At 38.3% G+C, this 23,548-nt stretch overlaps 1 protein-coding gene across 2 annotated transcripts in view; it reads right to left on the reverse strand.

Moving 5' to 3' along the window:
- Positions 1-2,491: 2,491 nt before the first annotated feature.
- Ent3 (equilibrative nucleoside transporter 3) overlaps positions 2,492-23,548 on the reverse strand; it is a 53,368-nt gene continuing 32,311 nt past the window's right edge. For both annotated transcript variants that reach the window (XM_073983022.1, XM_073983023.1), the window contains exons 3-5: positions 17,061-17,344; positions 16,638-16,924; positions 2,492-5,005 (exon numbers count right to left, since the gene is read on the reverse strand). In XM_073983022.1, the coding sequence (XP_073839123.1) occupies positions 3,710-5,005; positions 16,638-16,924; positions 17,061-17,344 (1,867 nt within the window). In that variant the 3' untranslated portion in view covers positions 2,492-3,709. The remainder of the gene's footprint in view (positions 5,006-16,637; positions 16,925-17,060; positions 17,345-23,548) is intronic.

The following is a 23,548-nucleotide window of genomic DNA, read 5'->3' on the forward strand; positions in this document are numbered from 1 at the left end:
CTGTCGATTATCTTTAAAACTAACGGAAATTTTCGTTACATTGACAGATTGCATATAAACAAAAAACCGGTTTAAAGCATTTTTTTCTTATTAAACACATTGACACACGGGAATGACAAAAAATAGGGACCCGACTAAAATGTCTCAAAATCATTATTTAAACAAGTAAGAACAGACTATAGTCGGACGGGGCCGACCATGTGATACCCTATACCACTATCCCTGTGCACTAGCTTTCCGGGCTAGCTGTTATAAGATGTGCATTAGAAATTTTACCAATTTTCACACAAAAGTTTTGATCAATTTAACCCGCTAAATATTATCCGATCATACCGTTGACTTGCACGCTACTTCTTCATCTCAAACCAAAACTACGTTTAAAATTTCGCGCCGATCGGACTATTATTGCGACCTACAGAGCGGCTACAAAATCGAGCAAAAATTTTGTTTTTGGTCCATTTCATCCCTTTAACATTTCACGATCATCGCCAAAAACTAATCAGTTCTATTCTGGTCCAAACCCGACCTCCATACTAAATTTCGTGACAATCGGTCCATAATTGCGGCCTCTAGCTTGATTACAATTTTTAATGGACGGACAGACGGACGGACGGACGGACGGACACACATCGCTAAATCGCTTTATCTCGTCGAGATATGAAGTTTGGTATACCACATGAGGGGTCTACGACGAATATTTCGCGGCGTTACATGAATTTTTGGGAAAACAAACTTATTATACCCTTTTCCACATTGTGGTATAGGGTATAAAAATAAAATTATATTTATGAAATTAAAATAGACTTTATTTTTGCCTTATTAAGGCGAAGGTTATTTATAGTGAATTTTTATTTGTGAACATTGAAAAATGGGATTACCAAGCAGGACTATAGGAAAAGTTTGGAGTTTCAATTAACTGGCATAATTTTGCATATGCATTTATCTAATGAAGTGCGATATATATACTAGTTACCAAGCTTTGCCTTTGTCTGCCCCAAAAACAACATCCTAATACGCCTGAAGATCGGCTTAACCACCCGTGAAACGTAGCGTAATGGTTGGATGCGTGGGACTTCGGTAGACTCCTAATTTTTCAATGTATCTCTTAGGTCATGAAAGCTCAACTCGAAAGAGAATTAATTAATTAAATAAAATAGACTTTGTTCATTCTTCTAGAATAACTCGACGTACTATATTTATATAATACATTTTGAAATATTAATGAATATCAGTGTTTTTTGAGCACAAAACGACTGGAGACACGCACGGTAATGAGTATTTGCGCCTTGCGACCAATTTTTTTCACATAAATATGTAGAAAATTTTATTTTGATGTTCGAGCCTCGTTAAAGGACATTTTATCTTACTTATTCCGTTTCTAAGAATTAAATTTGTTTCAATATTTTTAACCTTAAATGCGTCGGTACACAGAAACAAGTCTCTTCGCAATATTCACCCATAAACGTTAATTATCTCCAACTTTAATTCTTCAGTCGTCGACGTCACGAGAGTAATCGCAATGATCCTATGCGATTCGATTGTCTCCTGTCAAATCGATAAATACTTATTCGATGAGTCATTAGAATATGAGTTCCTTGGCATCCGACCCCATGTTGGGCGCCATATTCATGAACTTTAAAAAAAAAATGCTTTCAAATATAAATCATTGCGAATTTGGAAAAAAACATATTTGACATTTAATGATCAATTTATATATTTTTGTTGGATATACATATGTATGTGTGTAGCGATTTTTGCTATCTTTGGTTTTGATTTGTTTTGGTTTTTTTTTTTGTAATTTTAATATTATAATAATTTGTTTTATTCTGCATAACATTGCTCTTATGGCCTAGAAAAAATACATTATAGATCAAACGCATTTGAAAACGAAATTCAAACATATTTCTAAAAGTTATATATTTACACACAGCAGTTGTTTTGACGGGGCTGGCTCCCGATTCTTGTTCTACGAAAATGTGAAGTGAAACATTAAAAAAAAGAATAAGAAAAGGCTTAATGGAAAGGGCTTTTAAGAAAATATCGTCACCATAAATGCCCAAAGACTGTTTTATGGAATATTAATCTTATGAAGGCGAGTATATGGGATATTATCGATCATATACGAAGGGGAATTAGTAGTGAAACCAAAACCGCTGAAGTGCTTAGTTTTGAGATCCTCCATATCAACAAAATCTGCAATATTATCCCATTTTCCGAAATGCCATTTCTTGAATAGCATCGTTGTTTTTGAACGTAGAAGCTTGAAATTTTGCCAGAGCATGTGTTTTAGCTTTATGTATCAGATTACGTCATAAAACGAATTTCAATTTTCATGTCGGTTACGTCTTCGGGCATTTATGGTGACGATATATTTCACTTCACTTTTTCAGAGAACAACAGCCTAGGGGCTTGGGTATGTCTTTATGAGGATCTTAGTGAACCCCTTGTGGCCCATATAATTTGTAAAGGTAGCACTGATGCAATTTCACTGTTGAATCAGCTGATTTTTGTAAAGGGAGGTTCACACTATTAGTTTTGAATGACACTTTGATCGATTTCTGACTCTGATTCTCCAACAACGAAAATATTCGTGAATATTTGACAAACATGAATGGTCACGCTGTCAAGCAAGCAGCGTTTGAACAATGAGTGAAGCATTCGACTTTGAAGCAACAACCACATGAAAATGTAATAAGTGATGCCAAGCTTTTTGAGAAAAACAATGAGCGTTAATCTGATTGACGCGGGTTATTTAAATATAATTTAACTTGTTGTGCGTCAACTCGTGACATGAAATGACACTCAATGGAGCCATTTTGGTATAGTATGTACCCACCGCTTAAATAGGGACATCTGGGGCACAATTCTGTTTCTATGAAAATGTGAAATAAAAACTTTTATAAAGGAAAAAACTGTAAAATGAAAACAATTAAAAAGAAAATACCTTTCATTTTAAATTTTCATAGAATGCGAATCCAGACCCTGAAGGCATAATTTATTGTGAAGAAGCCTGCGAAGAAATGAATTTTGGCAATCGAATATATGAAAGTCGTCCCCTCTGGGCATAAATTATTGACTTACATTGACTGTTAGGCATTTCTTCCTGATTTCGAGATTCATTCAAAGCATTCAGAACTACCTTAACAAATTTAATCAGCCACTTTACAAAACCTTAAACGCCAGTTACACTGGAGCTCATTGTCATGATTAATTGCTTTATCTTGATTTATTTAACTCTAAAATCTATGGAAATATAAATCAAGATAGAGCAATGCTCATGACAGATAATCTACGCTAATGAAAACGTAGCCTTATTTGCAAAAAAACTTAAAATTACAGTTTATTATTTGGATTTCTTTTAATAATATTTATTTTACCGTGTATCTCTGGTTTAAGACATGGACATTATACAACTAAGATTCTATATAAGTAGGTATAACTAACTCTCTCACGCTCTCTCTTTCTCATTCAATCACTCACTCACTCTCAGTCACGCAGGCATTCTAAGATTACAAAATTTTCTATTACATGTTCTCAAAAATAATAACAAACAAGTTCTCAATTGCACATTCACACTCTCTCTCACACAGAATCACACTCACTCAATCACTCCTTCTTTCTCTCTCTCTCTCTCTCTCAACATCTTTGTCTTTCTGGGCTTACAAATTAGTGTGGAAAACAAATCTAATAACAAAGCTCTAAATCAAATCTAAACCTTATTCATTAACTCCAAGGGTGTCTGAGGATCGCCTGTACTTGTACCGCCACCATTCATCAACTCCGAACTGAGATCATTTATCGTTGTCACCAGGGTATTAACAACGGTGTTCACCACATCGGGAATTGTGGCCACGGTGGCTGCCACTGTTGACAGCACTGCCAAAGTGGCCGTGGATGTGGTTGCCGCCACCACACTGGGAGCAGCTGTGGTAATCGGACCAATTGCCGCCACTGATGTTGAAGTACTCGCATTCAAAATCGCCAATAATGTTGAAGTTTCCACAGATGTAGTACTGGGTGTCGTGCTGGTGCTGACTATTCCTCCCGCCGCTGCTGGTGTCATTGTGGAAGTCAATATTGCCGAGGCAATAGCTGTGGCATTATTAAGCAGCGATGAACTAGTGGTGGTTGTGGTATAGTGTGGAAACGGCGCATGATCCATAATGTAAGGATACTTCGGGCATGGATTGGTGAGTTGTGCCCCCAGCATAGATTCAAAAACATAGCCAATAAATGAACCCACCGTGAGACCCACATTATACGACAAAGTCATCATATTACCCGTCACCTCGCGTAACGTTGCATTTACCTTGGCCGGAGCCAACATCATGGGAAGACTACCAGCCAAACCATTGCTCACCCCCAAGGCAATGGTAAAAATAAAGGCCGCCGTTTCTCCAGATATAACCGGTTGATGACGTGGAGCACAACACAGCAGCAGCAAGGGGACCAATACAATCCGCAATCCCGACATCAAAATCAATTGCCGCCTTGACCAGGGATATGGCACCCCAGCCAATGTCTTACCAATCAAATCGGAAGTATTAAAGGTAAACATCAACAACACCGGCATCCAGGTACCCAAACTGCATGACACAATTTCCGATTCTATGCCGGGGTACAGAGACAAGGTTACGCAATAGGCCAAGGCAATGCAAACCATGTAAGGATAAATAGATTGGGCCACCTGCCATCTTGAAGCAAAGCCGGTTTTTAAATCACTCAGTTTTCCGGGGGTACATGTGCCTGGAGTCAAAACATGTTCCACCTTAAAAGCAACTGTGGTAGGTGTTGCTGGTTCCTGGGGTGTTGTAGGTATATCGGGTAAATTATTCAGACCCTCTATGACACTTTCTCCGGCAGATGGATTCGACAATTCGTAAACAGGATTGCTAAAACTCAAGGCGGCCGGTGTGGTTTTATTCGGTATCGGTACTGTTGGACTGCTGGGTTCCAATGTCAGGACGCCGTATTTCGCTGTAGGTGTGGATCCATCAATTTCATTCTGCAAAAAAATTAAAGAATATATTAGAACACATTTATGGAAAAATTTCTAACCCCCACAATAAAAACCGACAATGCCCGATTCCCACCGATACTATATTCTGATGAACAAGGCACCAACGGCGTGTCAGAATCTAAGGATACCTAAAACGACGCAAAAGCGGCACCGAGAACAAAGAAAGACAAAACATACCGGAATCAGATTGCAGAGATTCTACCGGGCTGAATGTCAAAATTCCACAGACAATGGATAGCCAATTGTGAGGCCTAGTCGAAGAAAAGTTGCATCCGAAAGCCGTTTTTACAGTGTTTTATTTAACTTGAAACCTATTATCCTCAGTCGGGAAAGTATACTTCTATCGTAAACGGGGAAGTAAGGAATGCAATACCTAGCGGAATATGATTGTCGTGCCACATTCTAAATTTAAATATTTTGAATTTGAGTGAGTTTGACAGTGTCAGAATATGCCAAATGGAGGACGGTACAATATGCGGGGAATTTTAAAGTATTTCTAGGGTTTCTCTTCCATAGAAGACCCCTTCAAAGGTCTTCTATTCCATAAAGGAACTCTTCAGAGCTTTTCTATTCCACAGATAACTTTTTCAGAGGTCGTCTTTACTATAGAAAATCTCAGCAGAGGTCATATTTTCCAACCCCTTTCATAGGTCTTTTATTCCAAAGAGGACCTCATCAGAGGTCTTCTATTCCATAGACGACCCCTTGAGAATCCTCTATTATTCCATAGAAGTCATTTGTAGAGGTCTTCCATTCAATAGAGGACCTCTTCACGGGGTCTTCTATTTCATAGAGCAGATATTCTACTGGGTCGAATGTCAAAAATTCTGTACCGACAAGGAAGAGTCGAGGCCACATGCAGCAATATAATTCAGGAACAGCATTTGAGAGAATTGTTATAGAAGTAGCTGAAGCGAACCCAATAAAAGACCGGAGAATCATTTATGTTTTAGTGGCCACGACGGAAGTTCATGAAGGACCAGGCATAGCCAAATAGAAAACAGCAAGATGCTCCGTAGTAAATTATTAATACTTCCTCCACTTCCTCGGAAGCGACAAAGAGGAAGAACAGACCTCTGATAAACCATCACAGAAGAAAAAGAAGAGTTTTTCATCTGCCAAATGTCCCTCGTCAGACCCCATGCAAGTATCCTTTGGCAGGGGGGGATAAAGTGATCTCGGACATGAAGAGAATGAGCCCGACCACGGAATCTAATGGAATGACAGGGGGCTGGGAAAGGAAATTACGGATTTCCAGAAGAAGGAGATAACCAAGGTAGCCAATAAGCAGTACAGGTATGAGTTGTGTTATGCGGTGATCAACAGAGTACGTAAAAATACTTTAAATAAAATTTCCAATCGTTTCGTTTCGTATTTTCCATAGGAACAATACAAAACGAAACATAACCCTCGTTGGCCGAGCTCGCTGTTTAGTTTCGTTTTGTTTACATTCGTGAGTACGAACAAAACGAAAAGCGAAAAGTACTCAACTCCACAACAACAGATAGAAAACTAATTAGTACTTAACACATGTGAATAAATGAAAAACGTTTGGTGGTTGATAAAATTCACTGTGGTATGCTGATGCTAACTTATAGGGTTGTTAAGCAATCACATGTGTGTGTGTGTCTGACCATAACGCACGGCAAACGTTTCCTAAAAATACTTGTCGTTTCGGTGGTGAATGAAACAACTTGGCAAAGCATAGCCGAAGTTACATTTCACCAATCGTACGGTTTCCATCTTTTTACGTTGAAAAGTTTGTGTTTTTGTTTTGGTTGTGAGAATGAAACGATTCAGAGAAGCTGAAAAGTTTGTGGCGTTGTGTGATTGGTACGGGAATCGTTTTGTTTCTTTCCGTTCATTGGTGATCAACACCAGTATAGGACATGGTAGGCTATCCAAAGATCATCAGAAAGCCATCTAAAACGACAAACTGTTGTAATACATCAATAAAAATAATCGGCTCTGAGCTTAAGGGGGACCTCTTAGTGTAGCATTTGGACCCGCATTCGAACGCGGTCGCTCTCAGGAAGGTAGTCAGCAGTAGTATAGCAACACCTTTGGAAGCTGGGAACCAGCAGCTCGTCAGGAAGGACGACTCAATGGAGATTGGCTGCAAACTCGAGACGGAGTGCACACTAGAGATCTTTGGGAAACAAAATGCGGCTTTGCAAGTAAAGAGATGGGTAGCCTTTAACAGGGTGTAGAAAGAAGATGTCACACACACATTCAAAACAAAACAGCTAGGAGATTAAACCACCGAGCAACATACGAGAGGGAGCCGCCTTCCCAATGAGGTAATCTACAATATTCAAACTTCAAAAAATCTGCAACCTGGGCTGGATGAGTCCAGGTGAGTGGAGTTAGCTGAGCAGCTAAGCAAATGCAGCGCGTCGTGTGCAGGACATGTTTTGGGTATCATGCCATCAATTGGGACCCAATATGAATTAAGGCGGCGTCATCGTCCGGATCTTAACTGGGCTAAAATCTCTTGTATCTGCCCCAAGATCTGATGTTCTTCTGCTGTCTCCGAGTCAAAATTCACAATGTACCGCTGAATTGGCTGCGTAAATGCAACAGTATGAATGCTATTCAAGCCCGGCTGATAGGTTCGTTGATTTAGAGGTTCTCACTTATAACTTTTGGTCTCTCTCTCTCTTTCCAGATCATTAACATCTCTCCTAAAGTGCCTGGGTGGGAGAAGCCTGTCCTGTTGCAGTCCTCAAGGCGGAATTCTTCCACTGCGTAGCGCTAACATGTGTATCCCACACTAGAGCCGCATAGCTCACAACAACCTGACCTATTTTTTTTATAAGAGGTCAACAAGGTTTCTTTGCTGGAAAGTCACTTCAGAACCTTATTCCTAATTCTGATCTAGTCGCAAATCGCTGTGACTTGCGCGGAGGTTTAGCATGTATAAACGTTAGACCCAATATTTCAACCGTCAATGTGGTCAAAAATGTGGCAGTGGATTTACCGGCGGATATTTTCATGTTCCTCAGATGGCAGTAGACCCGACGTCAAGATTATACAATCATCCGCATACATTACCACCTCTAAAATATACAGCTTGAACTGTTCCGGAGATATCACCGCTCGCCCATGTTTTCGGTACACGTATATTTTGGTTGATGGGCAGTCGAAAATCGACAAAAACTCTCAAACTCCCTGACCTCTTCGGGTCAGTCACTATCGTTGAAAGTAACAGCCGTTCTATCATCCTTTTCTCGGATTCGAGAGTGCTTTAACAATTGCCCACAATTTAACTAATCCTTCAGGTACGTCCCCCACAAAAGTTCGAAAATGTTCGGAAAATTTGTGCCCACGATAACTATTGAAGGGAGTAACCGATTTGGTACATACTTTGCACATCGTGAAATGTGTACCAGACTTAGATAAGGTTTCAATATGGACTCAATCGGTCCACTCCTTCTGGTACCTCCCACACAAAATTTCGGAAAAGTTCAGTTTAAGGCCTGCTCTCGAATCGCTTTGATTTTTGTTGTAGCAACTTATATTTACTGCCCCCCATACGACGGTGCAAGTTTCATCAGGGGCAAGTCCATACTTCCTGAGAAAAAAACCTGAAAGGTGTAAAGAAACCCTATGACACCGTGTGTAGTGGTTGGAGCGTGCCCTTCGTAATATTTTGTGCAAACTTAGTTTAAATTCGAAGAAAAGCCATATTGGTCCACTCATACAGGTACCTCTCCCACAAAATTGTGCGCACAATAACTTTTGAAAGGAGTGATCGATTTGATCAATACTGTACACATCCTACCATATCTACCAGACATAGATCAGGTTTAAATAGGGACTATATTTGTCCACTCCTTCGGCTACCTACCACACAAAATTTCGGATAAGTTCACTTTAAGACCTTCTCTCGAGTCACTTTGATTTTTGTTGCATCCATTACGGCGGTAAAAGTTTTTTCAGGGCAAGTCCATATTTCTTGAGAGAACAACCCGAAAGGTGCAAAAACCCGTATGGCACCATATGTAGTGGCTGGAGATAACTCCCGAACTGAATAACCGATTTGGTCCAAAATTTGGCCGTCGTCATATTTTGTCCAAATTTAGTTTCGGTTCGAAGATGGACAATGCCGGTCCACAACTTCCGGTAATTTCAATTCGATCATGGGCTATACCGGTCCACAAATTCCGGTACTTCCACCCAGTATTTAAAAAATGTCACTCAAATGGTATGCACGATATCTCTTCAACGGGGCAACCAAGTTGGTCCACCCTTGGGATCTCCTAATATTTTGTCCAAATTTAGTTTAACTTCTAAGTTCAAAGGCAAGTTCAAATGTCCAAAACGGGCCACAATATTCTGAAAAGACCCTAAATACATTCGATCTGTCCTCAGATGAAAGTTTCATAGGCTGAGGGTATATCTGTGTCGGCAAAGCCGACTGAAACTTTTTTAGTTGTTTTTTCTTCCATTGACTTTTGCCATTAGCCATAGATTTTCGCATTGTTTATAGACTACCCTTAAGAAATTACTTCATGTCTGGACAAATGTCCTTCAAAACGCAGCAGAAAAGAAAAAAATCAACTCTTTTTAGCAATTCCAAAATGTGACGTGCATGAATGTGTCATTGTTTGCACTTTGGTCCTATCCACCTTGTAAGAGAAGCAGATTACAATTATCCGTAAAAGCTTTTTCTTTATACACATTCACATTCATTCACCCTCTCACATCTTCTTGAAAGGAACAAAGAAGATTACATACAAGACCACAACAAAATTCCTGCACTAGCAAAATAAAAAAAACGTCGACTGTTTAGAACACCCCCAAGGACTAAACATTAAACAACTACAACAACAATCAACCGACACCATTCACTCACTCATATGCAGAAGAAAACTGCCAAAGACAGCAAAAGCAACCAAAGCTAAACTGTTGATGTCCTTTTGTCGTTGAATACGCATTTGGCATTCTGTTTGTATTTGAAGAAGAAGAAGGGGAAGAAGGTGAAGAATTTTTAAAAGGATTTTGAGAACAAGTGCGAGATTTTCAAAACAAAAATTCTTTTTGAGTTATTTTAGAAGGAAATGAAGGAACAAAATGCGCGGAAACACACATGAAGAAAATAGTGAGAGAACTTCAGGTTGTGATATCCTCTTCATTGTTAAACTTGAAGTCGATTTTTCGGTATACTCCAGTGTGAATTTACGTGCAGTTTCGGTTTCATTGTTGTTTATGCGTTTACAGCCAGACCGTATAAACCAGGACGAGCCTGACATTTTACATCCATCCACTTTGATGGCGATAGCACTGAGAGAGTTCTTCAAAATTTACTAGGTTTTAATGGGACAGAGGCAGGTGCAGCATTAGCCAAGAAGTCATTTCAGTAAGATTTCGCTTAACTTCTTCAGGTTCCAGAATTTAAGTTCTTTTTTTCTTGTTGTTGTTTTTTTTTTTTTCTTCCATTGACCTTTGCCATTAGCTATAGAATTTCGCATGGTTTATAGACTGCCCTTAAGAAATTACTTCATGTTTGGACAAATGTCCTTCAAAACGAAGCAAACCGAAAAAAATCAACTCTTTTTCGCAACTGACCTGCCAGCGGATCAGTGAATGTAAAGTTACGTGTTTCAATATGTCATAATTGAGATCTTACTGGTCTTGATCTTAATGTCCATAAAGGTGGAGAAAGTGTATATTTCTTCAGCCCGCTGTTGGCCAGACTCTGCTGCAGAATACCCTTCCAAAATTAACTGTATTTACTATGGCATGAGTATATGCGAAATAAGCCGCGACAGAGGTTTTATATGATTCTCATCTTAACGGATATAACTTTTCAGCATGCACCATTGCATGGAAGCAGCTATACCATGCGTAAAACGCACCTTTGGGGTTACTTAGATAGCTCCTAGAGAGCGGTTACTCTCCACAGTACTTCTAGGTTTATACGGCAAGCACCAATTCGAAGATCCACCGTGTGGGCTTTACTTCCCTTTTGACAGGGGGAAGAGGTCCATCATTTACTAGAAAAATGTCTACGATCAGACTTCGAAATCGCAGCTACTACCAATTTTAGTTCCACACAAATCGGGACAGATCGTCCAGTATGCGTACGGATAGGTACGAGCAGTGAATAAGGAGAATAACAAAAACCGGGTCTATTCACATTTTCAGTTCTAGAACTGGCGACCGGCAACCTATATATATGTGAAAATGTCCCCCAACAGGTTCGTAAAGATCTGTGATGGTGTCGAGAGTTGAGATCCACCAAGTCTCTACCTTCTGTACAGACAACTGGTTGAATCTCGTTGATATCTGGCACACGCTACGAGTAGCGGACGTTCCGCTAGGAAGATCTTCCGTTTAATGTAAGTCCTTTGGTGAGGTACTCTATTTAGTAGAAGTCATTTAGGAAAGCCTTCGGTTCAATCGAATTGAGGTCTCCTGTCTAATAGATGTCCCCTCCCTAGAGGGAGGTTCAATTCGGTGCAATAGAAGACTTCTAGAAAGGTTTATGTTTTAATAGTCCTTCTATGACATAGAAGTTCTTAAGGCAGGTCTTTGGTTCAACAGAATTTCCATTATATTCTATAGAATTGCTTTAGGGAGGTCTTCGGTTCGATAGAATGCCTTTAGGAAAAGATTTGGCATATTTTTAATGAAGAGAAGTCCTATATTGTGGCCTTCGGTTCAATAGAAGCCCTCCAGGAAGATCTTTGGTTTAGTCGAAATTCCGTATTGGATATATTTTAATCCATACAAGTCCTCTATGATGGTCTTCAATTCAATAGAAGTCCCCTATAGATGACTTCGTTTCAATAGAAGTTCTCTAGGACGGTCTTGGATTCAATAGACGTAATGTAGGATGTCTTCTACTCCATAGAAGCCCTTTAGTAAAGTTTCTTACTCCATAGAAATTTTATAGAGACCTTTTACGCTAGGAAAATCTTCAGTTTAGTGTAAGTCCTTTGGAGAGGTTCCCTATTCAGTAAAAGTCATCTAGAAAAGTCTTCGGTTCAATAGAAGTGAGGTCTTCGGTCCAAAGAAGTCTTCTAGTGAGGTCTTCAGTGTAATATATGTCCTCTAGGGAATTCTTCGGCAGTATTCGGTTCAAGAGAAGTCTTCTAAGAAGTTTTTGGTTTCAATAGAAGTCCTCTAAATGTATAGCGTTCAATAGAATTCCTCTAGGAGGTCTTCGTTCAGTAATAGTCCTTCAAGGGATCTTCTTTTCCATAGAAGTTCTTTAGACAGGCCTTCGTTTCAATAAAATTCTTCTAGGAATTCTTCGGCTCAATAGGACTCCCCAAGGGAAATCTTCTATTCCATAGAATTCATTTGAGGATTCTTAGGTTAAATATTAAGCCTTTAGGGAAAGATGCGGTTCAATAGAGTTCTTTGAGATATAGCTTAATCGATAGAAATCATCCATGAACGTATTCGGTTTAATAGAAATCCTTTAGGGAGTTCTTCGGTCTAAAGAAGTCTTCTAGTGAGGTCTTCGGTCTAATGTCTTCTATGGAGGCTTTCAGTTCAATAGAAATCCTCCTAGGAAGGGTTTGGTTTCAATAGAAGTCCTTGAAGGAGGTCTCCCATACTACTGAAGTTCTTTAGGCAGGTCTTCGGTTCAATAGAATTCCCCTAGGAAGTCTTCGGCTCAATAGAACTCCCCAAACGAGATCTTCTATTCCATAAAATTCCTTCAGGGAGGTCTTCGGTCTTCGATAGAAAGCATTAAGGGAAAGATTTGAGAAATTTTTTGATCAATAGAAGTCCTCTATGATGTACTTCGTTTTAACAGAAGTCTTTGGTTCAACAGAAGAAGTCCTCTATTGAGTTTCCTACCCGAGCGAGATCTTCTATTCCCTTAAAGGAGGTCTTCGGTTCGATGGAAATCTTTTAGGAAAAGATTTGGAATATTTTTCAATCAATAGAAGTCCTCTATAATGGTCTTCGGTTCAATAGAAGTCCTCTATGATGGTCATCGGTTCAATAGAAGTCTTCTAGGGTGGTCTTCTGGTCAATCGAAGTTCCTTAGGTGATATATTTTATTCCATATTCCCAGAAATGTCCTTAGTTCAATAGAAGTCATTAAGGGAAGTCTTCGGTTCAATAGAAGTCATTTAGGGAGGCCTTCTACTCCATAGAAGTCCTCTATTGAGGACTTTCGTTTAGTAGAAATTCTCTAGGGACATCTTCTGTTCCCTCAAGAGAAGTCATCTACGGAGGTCTTCTATTCCAAATAAGTCTTCCAGAGATGTCATCTTCTCCAAACAAGAGAGGTCTTATACTGAAATAAGTCATCTAGGGAGGTACTATATTCCAAACAAGTCCTCCAGAGAGGTCTTCTACTCCAAAGAAATCCTTTAGAGATGTCTTCTACTTCAAAGATTTTCCTTTTGGGAGATCTTCGGCTCAATAGAAAGCCTTTAGGGAGGTCTTCGCTGCAATCGAAGTTTCGTAGGGAATATATTTTAATCCAAAGAAGTTCTCTATGATGGTCTTCGGTTTAATAGAAGTCCCCCATAAAGAGGTCTTTGTTTCAATAGAAGTCCTCTGGGACGGTCTTGGGTTCAATTCGAGTCTTTTAAGGAGTTGTTTGGTTCAGTAGAAGCCATTTAGGGGGTCTTCTACTCCATAGAAGTTTTCTAGTGAGATTTTTTAACTCCATAGAAGTCCTCTAGGGATGTCATTCGTTTAGAAGAAGTTCTCTAGGGACATATTCTGTTCCAATAAAGTCATCTAGGTACGTCTTCTATTCTAAACAAGTCTTCCAGACAGGACTTCTACTCCAAAGAAGCCCTCTATGGAAGATTTCTAGTCAAAATAGGTCCTCTAGGGTGGTCTTCTATTCTAAAGAAGTCTTATAGAGAAGCCTTCTACTTCAAAGAATTCATTTGGGGAAGTCTTCCTTTCCAAAAAAAGTCCTCTAGAGAGGTCTGCTATTTCAAAGAAGTCCTCTAGGGGTTATCCTATTTCAAAGCTGTCCTCTTTTGTAGATCTTTAAAGTTCAAAGAAGTCCTGTAGAGAGGCGTTCTATTCCAAATAAGTTCTGCAGAGAAGTCCTCTAGGCAGCTCTTCGGTTCAATTCAAGGCATTTAGGGGGTCTTCGGTTCAGTAGAAGTCATTTAGGGTGGTTTTTACTCCATAGAAATCCTCTAGAGAGGTCTTTCGTTTAGTAAAAGTTCTCTAGGGATATCTTCTGTTCAATGAAGTCCTCTAGGGATGTCATCAATTCCAAGGAAGTCATCTAGGGACATTTTCTATTCCAAACAAGTCTTCCAGAGAGGTCTCCCACTACAAAGAAGCCCTATAGTGAGGTCTTCTACCCCAACGATTTAATCTATGGAAGATTTCTATTCAAAATAGGTCCACTAGGGAGGTCTTCTATTCTAAAGAAGTCTTATAGAGAAATCTTCTACTTCAAAGGAGTCATTTGCGGAAGTCCTTCCCAAATAAGTCCTCTAGGGAGGTCTGCTATTTCAAAGAAGTCCTCTGGGGGTTATCCTATTCCATTCTAAAGAAGTCTTCTATTCTAAAGAAGTCTTATAGAGAAATCTTCTACTTCAAATAAGTCCTCTAGGAAGGTCTGCTATTTCAAAGAAGTCCTCTGGGGGTTATCCTATTCCAAAGCTGTCCTCTTTTGTAGATCTTTAAACTTCAAAGAAGTCCTGTAGAGAGGCCTTCTATTCCAAATAAGTTCTGCAGCGAAGGCCTCTAGGCAGCTCTTCGGTTCAATATAAGGCATTTAGCGGGTCTTCGGTTCAGTAGAAGTTATTTAGGGAGGTTTTTTACTCCATAGAAATCCTCTAGTGAGGTCTTTCGTTTAGTAAAAGTTCTCTAGGGATATCTTCTGTTCAATGAAGTCGTCTAGGGATGTCTTCAAATCCAAAGAAGTCCTCTGGGGAGGCGCTCTGTTCCAAATAAGTCTTCCAGAGATGTAATCTACTCCAAAATAGTCCTATAGTGAGGTCTTCTAATTCAAAGATTTCCTCTATGGCAGTTTTCTGTTGAAAATAACTCCTCTAGGGAGGTCTTCTATTCCAAAGCAGTCTTTCGGAGAAGGCGTCTACTTCAAATAAGAAGGCGTCCTTTCCAAACAAATCCACTAGGGAAGTCTGCCATTACAAAGAAGTCCTCTAGGGATTCATCTATTTCAATTAGAGTTGTACTTTTTAGCTCCTTTAGGTGATCGCTCTTTTTAGTTCAGCTCTTTTAAGTGAACTAGGTCGGTCTTTTAGTTCAATCGTTGGCGCAAACACATGTATTCCAAATAAGTCCTCTAGCGAGGTATTTTCCCCGTGAAGTCTTCTAGGTAGATCTTCAGTTCCAAAACTGGTATCTAGGAAAGTCTTCTCTCCCAAAGAAGTCCTCCAAAGGATCTTCTCCTTTAAACAATTCCTCAAGGGAGGTGTTTCGTTTAGAAAACTGACTGTAACAAAAAATATGGACCAGCCAGCAGCTCAAGCTCCTGCGTTACACAGCCACGAACTCTTTGTTGTGGACGGGGACGACATCTCGGAAGAGATTATTCCGAACGACATTTCGAAAAAATTTATCACTGATAGAAGAGGGCTAAGCTATGGACACCACAGTTATCCATGATTTCACCTCGAGTCAGGATTCTTTATCCCACAAGGATATTGAGCTGAACTGTTCCAATGATAGATCCGAGAAGACCTTTTTTCTTAGGCAAAAATGCATTGGAGGAGGAAGATGGTAAGACAGACTTATCCCTCAAAAATACGGATGCGTTGCAAATCAGCTCCGATCTCCAAAAATACAAAGTAAATGAAACAATGGAAAAATGAATATCGACGGGCGATGACTTTCTACAGAAATACATCGAAAAGGACCCAAAAATATCACTGAACAGCAATTTCACCTGATGAGATCGCACCTTTAGTTTGTTAGTATATTCGAAAGGAACTATCCTCATCTTGCTACAAGAGAACTTTCTATCAGCAAAATTTCCAAATCAAGAGCGAGGAGTGACCTTGCAAACGCAAACATGCGAAATTGGTCGGTAATACTTCCGACCCCCAAAAATGGCAAAGAAAAAAATCACTGGACAAAAAATCGTATCGTACGGTTCCACAAATATTACTGAATAGGAACTTCAGATGATAAGATAGCACTTCAAGTTTGTGAAGAAGTTCGAAAGAATATAAGTGGAAACTCCTGATCTACTGGCAGGATGGGTTCGAAGATAATGACACAATCGCAACCTCAAAAGTGAATCGGAAGGTGAAGGTACAGTCTCAACCTGTGAAGTTGTTAAAACCATACCCTCTCAACGCACAAGAGGAGACCATGAACAATGCGGCTGGGTCATAGTCTTCCAAAATGGTTGCGATGAAGCCGAGACGGTTTCGCTGGTCTCCTCTGCCATCTCCCTTAGAAAACACCGTACCAGACGACTAGTAGAGGTGAGACAGATGCTGGGCGTAGAAAACCAACAAACAAAGTTATAAAGGTGAACAATTCGAATATTGATGGGTCTGGGACAGCGTCGACTTCATCAGTAAACCAATATGAAACCACGACTAGTAGATAGATCTATGCTGTTTGGTCTATGCAACTCCAGGTTTACCTCATATCTATAAAAATATTAGAATCCCAAAAAACAACATCTCATACTTACCAAACGATCCTCATCCGGTCGCAGGACAATCTTGGCACACGCCTTCATGTGATAGCGTACAAACGGTGAATTGATGGTGGCCAAATGCAACAAATAACTGAATAAAATATACAATGTCGAAGTAAAGAAAAAAATCACTGTTGACACGCGGTCATTTTGTATCAACAGCTTTGTACCGACACGATTGGAAGACACCAAGAAACCGGCCAAACTTTCACCAGTCATCACCGCCTGAGTATAGCGTTTTGGAAACATGCTGGCAAAACCATAAAAACTTGATTGTTGTACTGCAATAAAAAAGAGAAAGGAAGAAGAACAAGAACAGGAAGAACATCAATTAATAACTTCACAGACACAATGTGGGCAAGCGACGCCCACCTTAAATGACACCACAACGCCACAATTATCTTTCACAAAACTTACCTGTACACCCAATCGCCACCAATGATACAGCTGCCAAATTGACCGTATAGGCTGTGTTGGCGGCAAACATATGCCAGGCCACCTCACACACGGCCACAAATACCAGCGTGGTAAACGAAACAATATAGCCGAACATGACGCGCACACGAAACGGTGCCAACGAAAGGAAAACATTATTTAGCAGGACAGTGCCAAATGCTACCACAATATACGTCATTGACATATCCAAAGCCACCGAGCGACCAGGAAAACGTGCCTGCCAATAGTCTGCAGCGATTATGAAACTGTAAGGACAAGAAGAAAAAAAGAAATACGAAATAAATAAATAATAAAAACAACAAGAATTGTATTGAATTTTTCATAATTGGCACCATGGCATTGGGCATGATTTATTATCCTAATCTGAATTGTGTAAAAATACATATACATTTCATAATTTTAACAGATATCCCAGCCTTTCCTTTTAATACGGCACCTAAGCTAGATTTCGGGCATTTCCTACATGAACTATTTCAGAGTTAGCTCAAGGTAGTTCATTTTAGTTGCCCACAAGGTATTATCGACAGAGAGTAAAGGGCTTAACTATATTGCGGACCCCAATCTAGCATATTACCAGGCTCTGCCTGCAGGTCTTCTTTTAAAGTGAAGATCTCCAAAGAACACATCTTTGTAACTGAAGACCTCCATAGAGGACTTATTTTTTTATTTATTTATTTATTTATTTATTTCGTCTATGGAATTCATTTCCTTACAGACTAAGAATATACAATAAATAATAACTTAAAATATATTAACAAATTATTTCAAAAGTCGTAATAACATTTGCTTAAATGCTTCTCTTGATACATTAAAGTCTACTGTTGAAAAACGATTTAAGGTATTAAAATTTTGCAAGGCTCCAATAAGTGGGCTATTAATTATATAATTTTGCCGAAAATGATCTATTGCAAACATATTGTATGCACGAAGATTGCGACTAGGAACGTTGAATGCTAATTTTGCCAGTATATCTGGACAATCAACATTATTATTTAATATGTCATACACATACATCATGGACTGCAACTTGCGCCTTTTTTCCAGAGTATCCATGCCGATAAGCAAACATCTTGACTCATATGTTGGAATAGGATTAGTAAAATTTAATGAACATAGCGCCATTTTCAAGAATTTTTTCTGAATCCTTTCTATTCTGTAAACATTGATCGCAGTATGTGGATTCCAAATCATCGCACAATATTCTAACCTTGATCTAACCATTGAGGTAAAAAGAGTTTTCAAAGTATAGGGGTCTTTGAATTCTCTGCCATGCCTTCTAATAAACGCCAACATAGAATAAGCTTTGGGAATTATCTTGTCAATATGAGGTGTGAAACATAACTTGTAATCAAAGATTACCCCTAAATCTTCAATTTCATTTACCTTTTGAATTTCTGTCGAAGTTAGACGAAAAGTATTATGCATTGGATCTCGTTTTCTGTGAAAAGTCACATGAAAGCATTTCTTTAAGTTTAATTGTAAATGATTGAGCTGACACCAATTCGTTAGCCTGCATAAATCAGATTGCAATCTGACCGAGTCCTCTAACGTTTTTGTACGTTGAAAAATTTTTAGGTCATCGGCATATAATAAAAAGTTGCTGTATAAAAAGCAGTCCTTAATATCATTTACGAAAATGTTGAAAAGCAGTGGCCCCAATACGCTTCCTTGGGGAACACCTGAAAACAAGAAATAAGGTTTAGATTCTGCCGATCCAATTCGAACTATACATTTTCTGCTTTGGAGATAAGAAGTTAACCATTTATGAATATTTGAATGAAATCCAAAAGCATATAATTTTTTTAATAAAATCGTATGCGATATTTTATCGAATGCTTTGGAAAAATCAGTATATATTGTTTCCACTTGAAAACCAGAAGCAAATGATGATAGACAAAAATCGGTAAACATAAATAAATTCGATGCGGTAGATCTACCTTTATGAAAACCATGTTGTTGGGGAAGCATAATCGATTTAATAGAAAAGTACAACTTTTCATGAACAATGTTTTCAAATATTTTGGATATAACACTCAATTTAGATATCGAACGATATGCATTCACAAACTCTTTCCGTCCTCCTTTAAAAATGGGATCAATGAAAGTCAACTTCCAACGGTCGGCAAAAACACCATCACTCAATGATTTATTGAACATGTATTTCAAAGGCAAAGAAATTGAAGAAAAACATTTTTTAATTAGGTTTGAGGAAATTCCATCGATATCCCTGGATTTCGAATCCTTTATATTATGAATGGCGTGAACAACATCATCACAGGAAAGCACTAGATCACCAAAATTAATAGCTGTTGAAATATTATTTACAATGTATTGAGAAGTCAAGGACAAATCAGACATTTCAAAATTGGATTTAAAGTATAATGCAAATAACTCGGCAATATCAGATGCGTTGCTTGCAACTTTATCTTCATACATCATAGTTGAAGGAATGTCCAGAGTCTGTTTCTTTGATTTTATATAATTCCAAAAACATTTAGAGTTGCCTTTAACTTGACTTTCAATTTTTAGCAAGTACTGCTTATAGAGAAATTTATTGAGAAAGTTAAATTCTTTCAAACATTGTTGATAAGTATGAAATGCTTCAGGACATGGTGCCGCTATATAACATTTATGTAATTTGTTCCTTTTATTTTTCAATCGACGCAATCCTCTTGTATACCATGGATGACTTTTTGGTTTGACAGCTATAATTGGAATGAATTCCTTGCAGGCTTCATTAAAATATCTAAGAAAAACGTCGTAGCAAATATTTATGTCACTGATATTAAGAATTCTTACCCAATCGACATTCAATAGAGCAGAGTTTAATGCATCAAAATTACCATGTTTTAGATCATACATATCTAATGAAACATTTTTGCAATCATTCAAAAAAACGTACATTTCAATTTCAACAATTATAGGTGAATGATAAACATTACTAGGTGAAAAGGAGTCAAAGCATTCAAATATACGATATTTCAAATCTTTGTGAATAAATATTAAATCCAATAAACGGTTCAATTTGTTAAACACACAATTAATTTGAATTAAATCCATATCTAACATACTATCAATAAGATTAATTTCAAATTCCTTATTAACATTCGTGGGTATCAAATCACCATCACATTTAGACCATACAATATTTTTCAAATTGAAATCACCAAAAATACAAAACTTCATTGCAGCATCGGAATTTTCATATAAAAACAAAAGATTATTTATATGCATTGCATATAAGTTCACATCACTGTTTGGAGGAATGTAAGATGCAGTAATACACAATTTTACTTTATCTAGTGGAATAATGACAACCAATTGGTCTAATAACGGATTTAATGTAATATTTGAATAATGAAATGCATTAAATTTCTTTTTAACCGCTATTAAAACACCACCTCCTCGCGAACAGCCAGTCACTTCTGCATTTCTGTCCTTTCGAAATACAGAAAAAATCGACAAATCAAAGAATTCTTCATCGTAGAAATCTGGAGTTAACCATGTTTCCACAATAACATAAACATCATAATCTTGTTGGGATGAAAACATAAACAGATTTTCAAATTTTGAGCGCATACCACCAACATTTTGATAAAATACTCTCAAACCACAAGACACATTTATAGCATAGCCGACCAAGAAGAGCGAGCGCTTAAATTGTTTATGTGTGGGTAAAATTACACTGACAGAACAGGGTGATGATTTTCATATTGAGTGTGAAATGAAAAATATATTGTTGGCGCGTTCGCTTTGTATGACTTAAATTAAAAATAATATAAATAACTTCATAATTTGAAAAGTATTTTTCTTCATATGTTAATTTTTTTGAGAGAAAAAACAAATTGTATATAAAAATGATTTTTTAAGACTTTCTAAGCATACATAAATTTTTTATTGTTGCATTGCAGACGAGGCATTCTGCGTCATTAAAAATATTAATACAAAACAAAAATCATTTTCAAATTCTTCCCTCCACATATTTGCTGTACAACTGCAAAATCTTTTCGGTGTACTCAAAAATAAACAAATAAAGCGGCATCAACCTGCTTGCATGAAATTCAGTACAAGACTGAAGTAAAAAAATCAAAACATTTGCTCTCTTACTTTGCGTTCGGGTCGCGTGTGTGTGATTTGCCGAAAAACTTCGTAACCAAATCAATACCCACGAACGGGTTCGATTTATAGTTTGGGTAAAGCCGCTGCTCTCCTTTCGAAAAAAACAAACGGTCTTATCTTAACATCAATAGGCCAGAGAGATGGTTTTGTCAGAGCTTCATAGAAAGCTGAAGGCACACCAATTTTAAAATTAACGTGTTTGAGAGTACTGATATCTACATCTTTCTTCACCAGCACGTTGCATTCAATATGTTGTCTATCAATTTCAGCATTCTTCTCAATATGAGCAATAATTTGTTCAGCCGTAACACATGTTTGAAACGAAGAAATGTGTACATACTTCTTTCTGGCTACAACAGGAAGATTAATCGTGTCATTCTCTCCTACAGCAATCACACGATTTCGTCTTTTTCGGCTTCGAACACTAGTCCAATCACGTATGTTTGATCGAACCTCCGATGGTGCAGTGGGGTATGATAGGGAAGAAGAGGCATCACAATCAGCATGTTGATGTAGCGAAGCAGTAGAAGGCAAAGCATTAGAATTTAAGGCATTAGAAATGCCGATATGTTGTTTTTGCTGTTGCTTGTTTTGATTTTCAAGGCCTTTGACTAGGTCATCGAACTTCTTTGTTAAACCACTCACATCTCCCATTAACTGCATGAGCACACTCTCCTTCATTTCCCTTATGTTCTGGGATAAAGAAGAGAGGACTGAAAACATTCCCTCAGAAACATGTAAACAATCGTCGCAGTTAAAAACGATGTTTTTATTTTCAATAAATGTAGCTCCACATTTTTCACTGTCAATGTTTGCACACAAAAAATGATATTTTGCCTTACAAATATGGCAAGAAATATAGTTGGATTTGGCAGAGTTAAAGCACTTCGCACAGAGTGTTTTTGGTGGAGTCGACATTATGCACGTCTTAATGGTTTAACAATCAGCGGCCAAGTATATATCAGTTACCAAGTATTTTTAAAGTGGATTGTTGATAAAAATTATTTTTCGTTTTAGAAATATTAATTTAATTTAAAATAAAGTAGTGTTTTATAAAAAAATTACGAATTTCAATTTGGAAAGCAAGACTTTCAATGATGACTTCTTTGAAGTAGAAGACTTTTTTGGAAGACTTCTTTGGAATAGAAGACATTCTTAGGTGACGTCTTTGGAGCTGACCTCCCTAGAGGACTTCATTGGGACGAAAAATCTTCCTAGAGGATTTCTATGGAGTAAAAATCATCACTAAGGACTTATATTGAACCGAAGACCTTCATAGAGAACTTCTATTGATTCAAGTATATCCCAAAACGATTCTATTGAAAGGATTTCTATTGAATCGAAGAATTCCCAAAGAATTCAATGGAATAGAAAATCTTCCTTGGGGAGTCCTATTGAACCGGAGACTTCCTAGAGGAATTCTATTGAACGGAAGACCTGCCAAAAGAACTACTATGGAATAGAAGACATTGATTGAAAGAAATACGGAAGATATATGACTTATGACTTTGGATGCCACCGTGGTGCAATGGTATGCACACCCGCCTTGCACGCTGAAGGTCGTAGTTTCGATTCCACGGCCAAGCAACATCAAACAATTTTCAACGGTGGCAAAATACCCCTTAGTAATGTTGGCAACATTTTCCTAAGTATTTCAGCCATGTAAAACTTCTCTACAAGTGGTGTCTTAAGACACGCCGTTCGGATTCGGCGATAAACAGTAGGTCCCATATCGTTGAGCTAATATGAATCGGGGTGCACTCATTGATATGAGAGAAGTCTCCCCATTCCCATCTGGTATGCTTGTGGAACAATTATTTGACTTATGTATATTGAATCCAAAAGCTTTCTAGAAAACTTCTATTGAACGGAATACTGCCCTAGAGGATTTCTATTGAACCGAAAAGGACATCTATTAGACTGAAGACATCACTTCAATTGGACCGAAGACCTCACTACGATTGAACCGTAGACTTTCCTAGATGACTTCTATTGATTAGAGTACTCCACCAAGGACTTACACTATGCCGAAGCCCTTCATAGAGTACTTCTGTTGACCAGAAGGCCTTCCTAGATGACTTCTTCTGAATAGAGTCCTCCAAAGGACTTACACTAAACCGAAGATCTTCCTAGAGGAAAGTCTGTTACAGAAAACGAGCTTAACGACCCCGCGGATACGACGATAACTCGATTACGAGATTCTACCAGACGATCTTTTTTTGGTAAGGTAGGTGGTGTAGAGAATTGGAAGATCCCAACACTCCACACTGTTTGGGACTCTTTCACACATATATAGGTTGCCGTTTGCCAGTTTCAGAGTGGAAGAGATG

The sequence above is a fragment of the Musca autumnalis genome, unplaced genomic scaffold (assembly GCF_047663935.1).
Source record: "Musca autumnalis isolate F117 unplaced genomic scaffold, ASM4766393v1 scaffold_4, whole genome shotgun sequence".
In the NCBI taxonomy this organism is placed as follows: Eukaryota; Metazoa; Arthropoda; class Insecta; order Diptera; family Muscidae; genus Musca; species Musca autumnalis.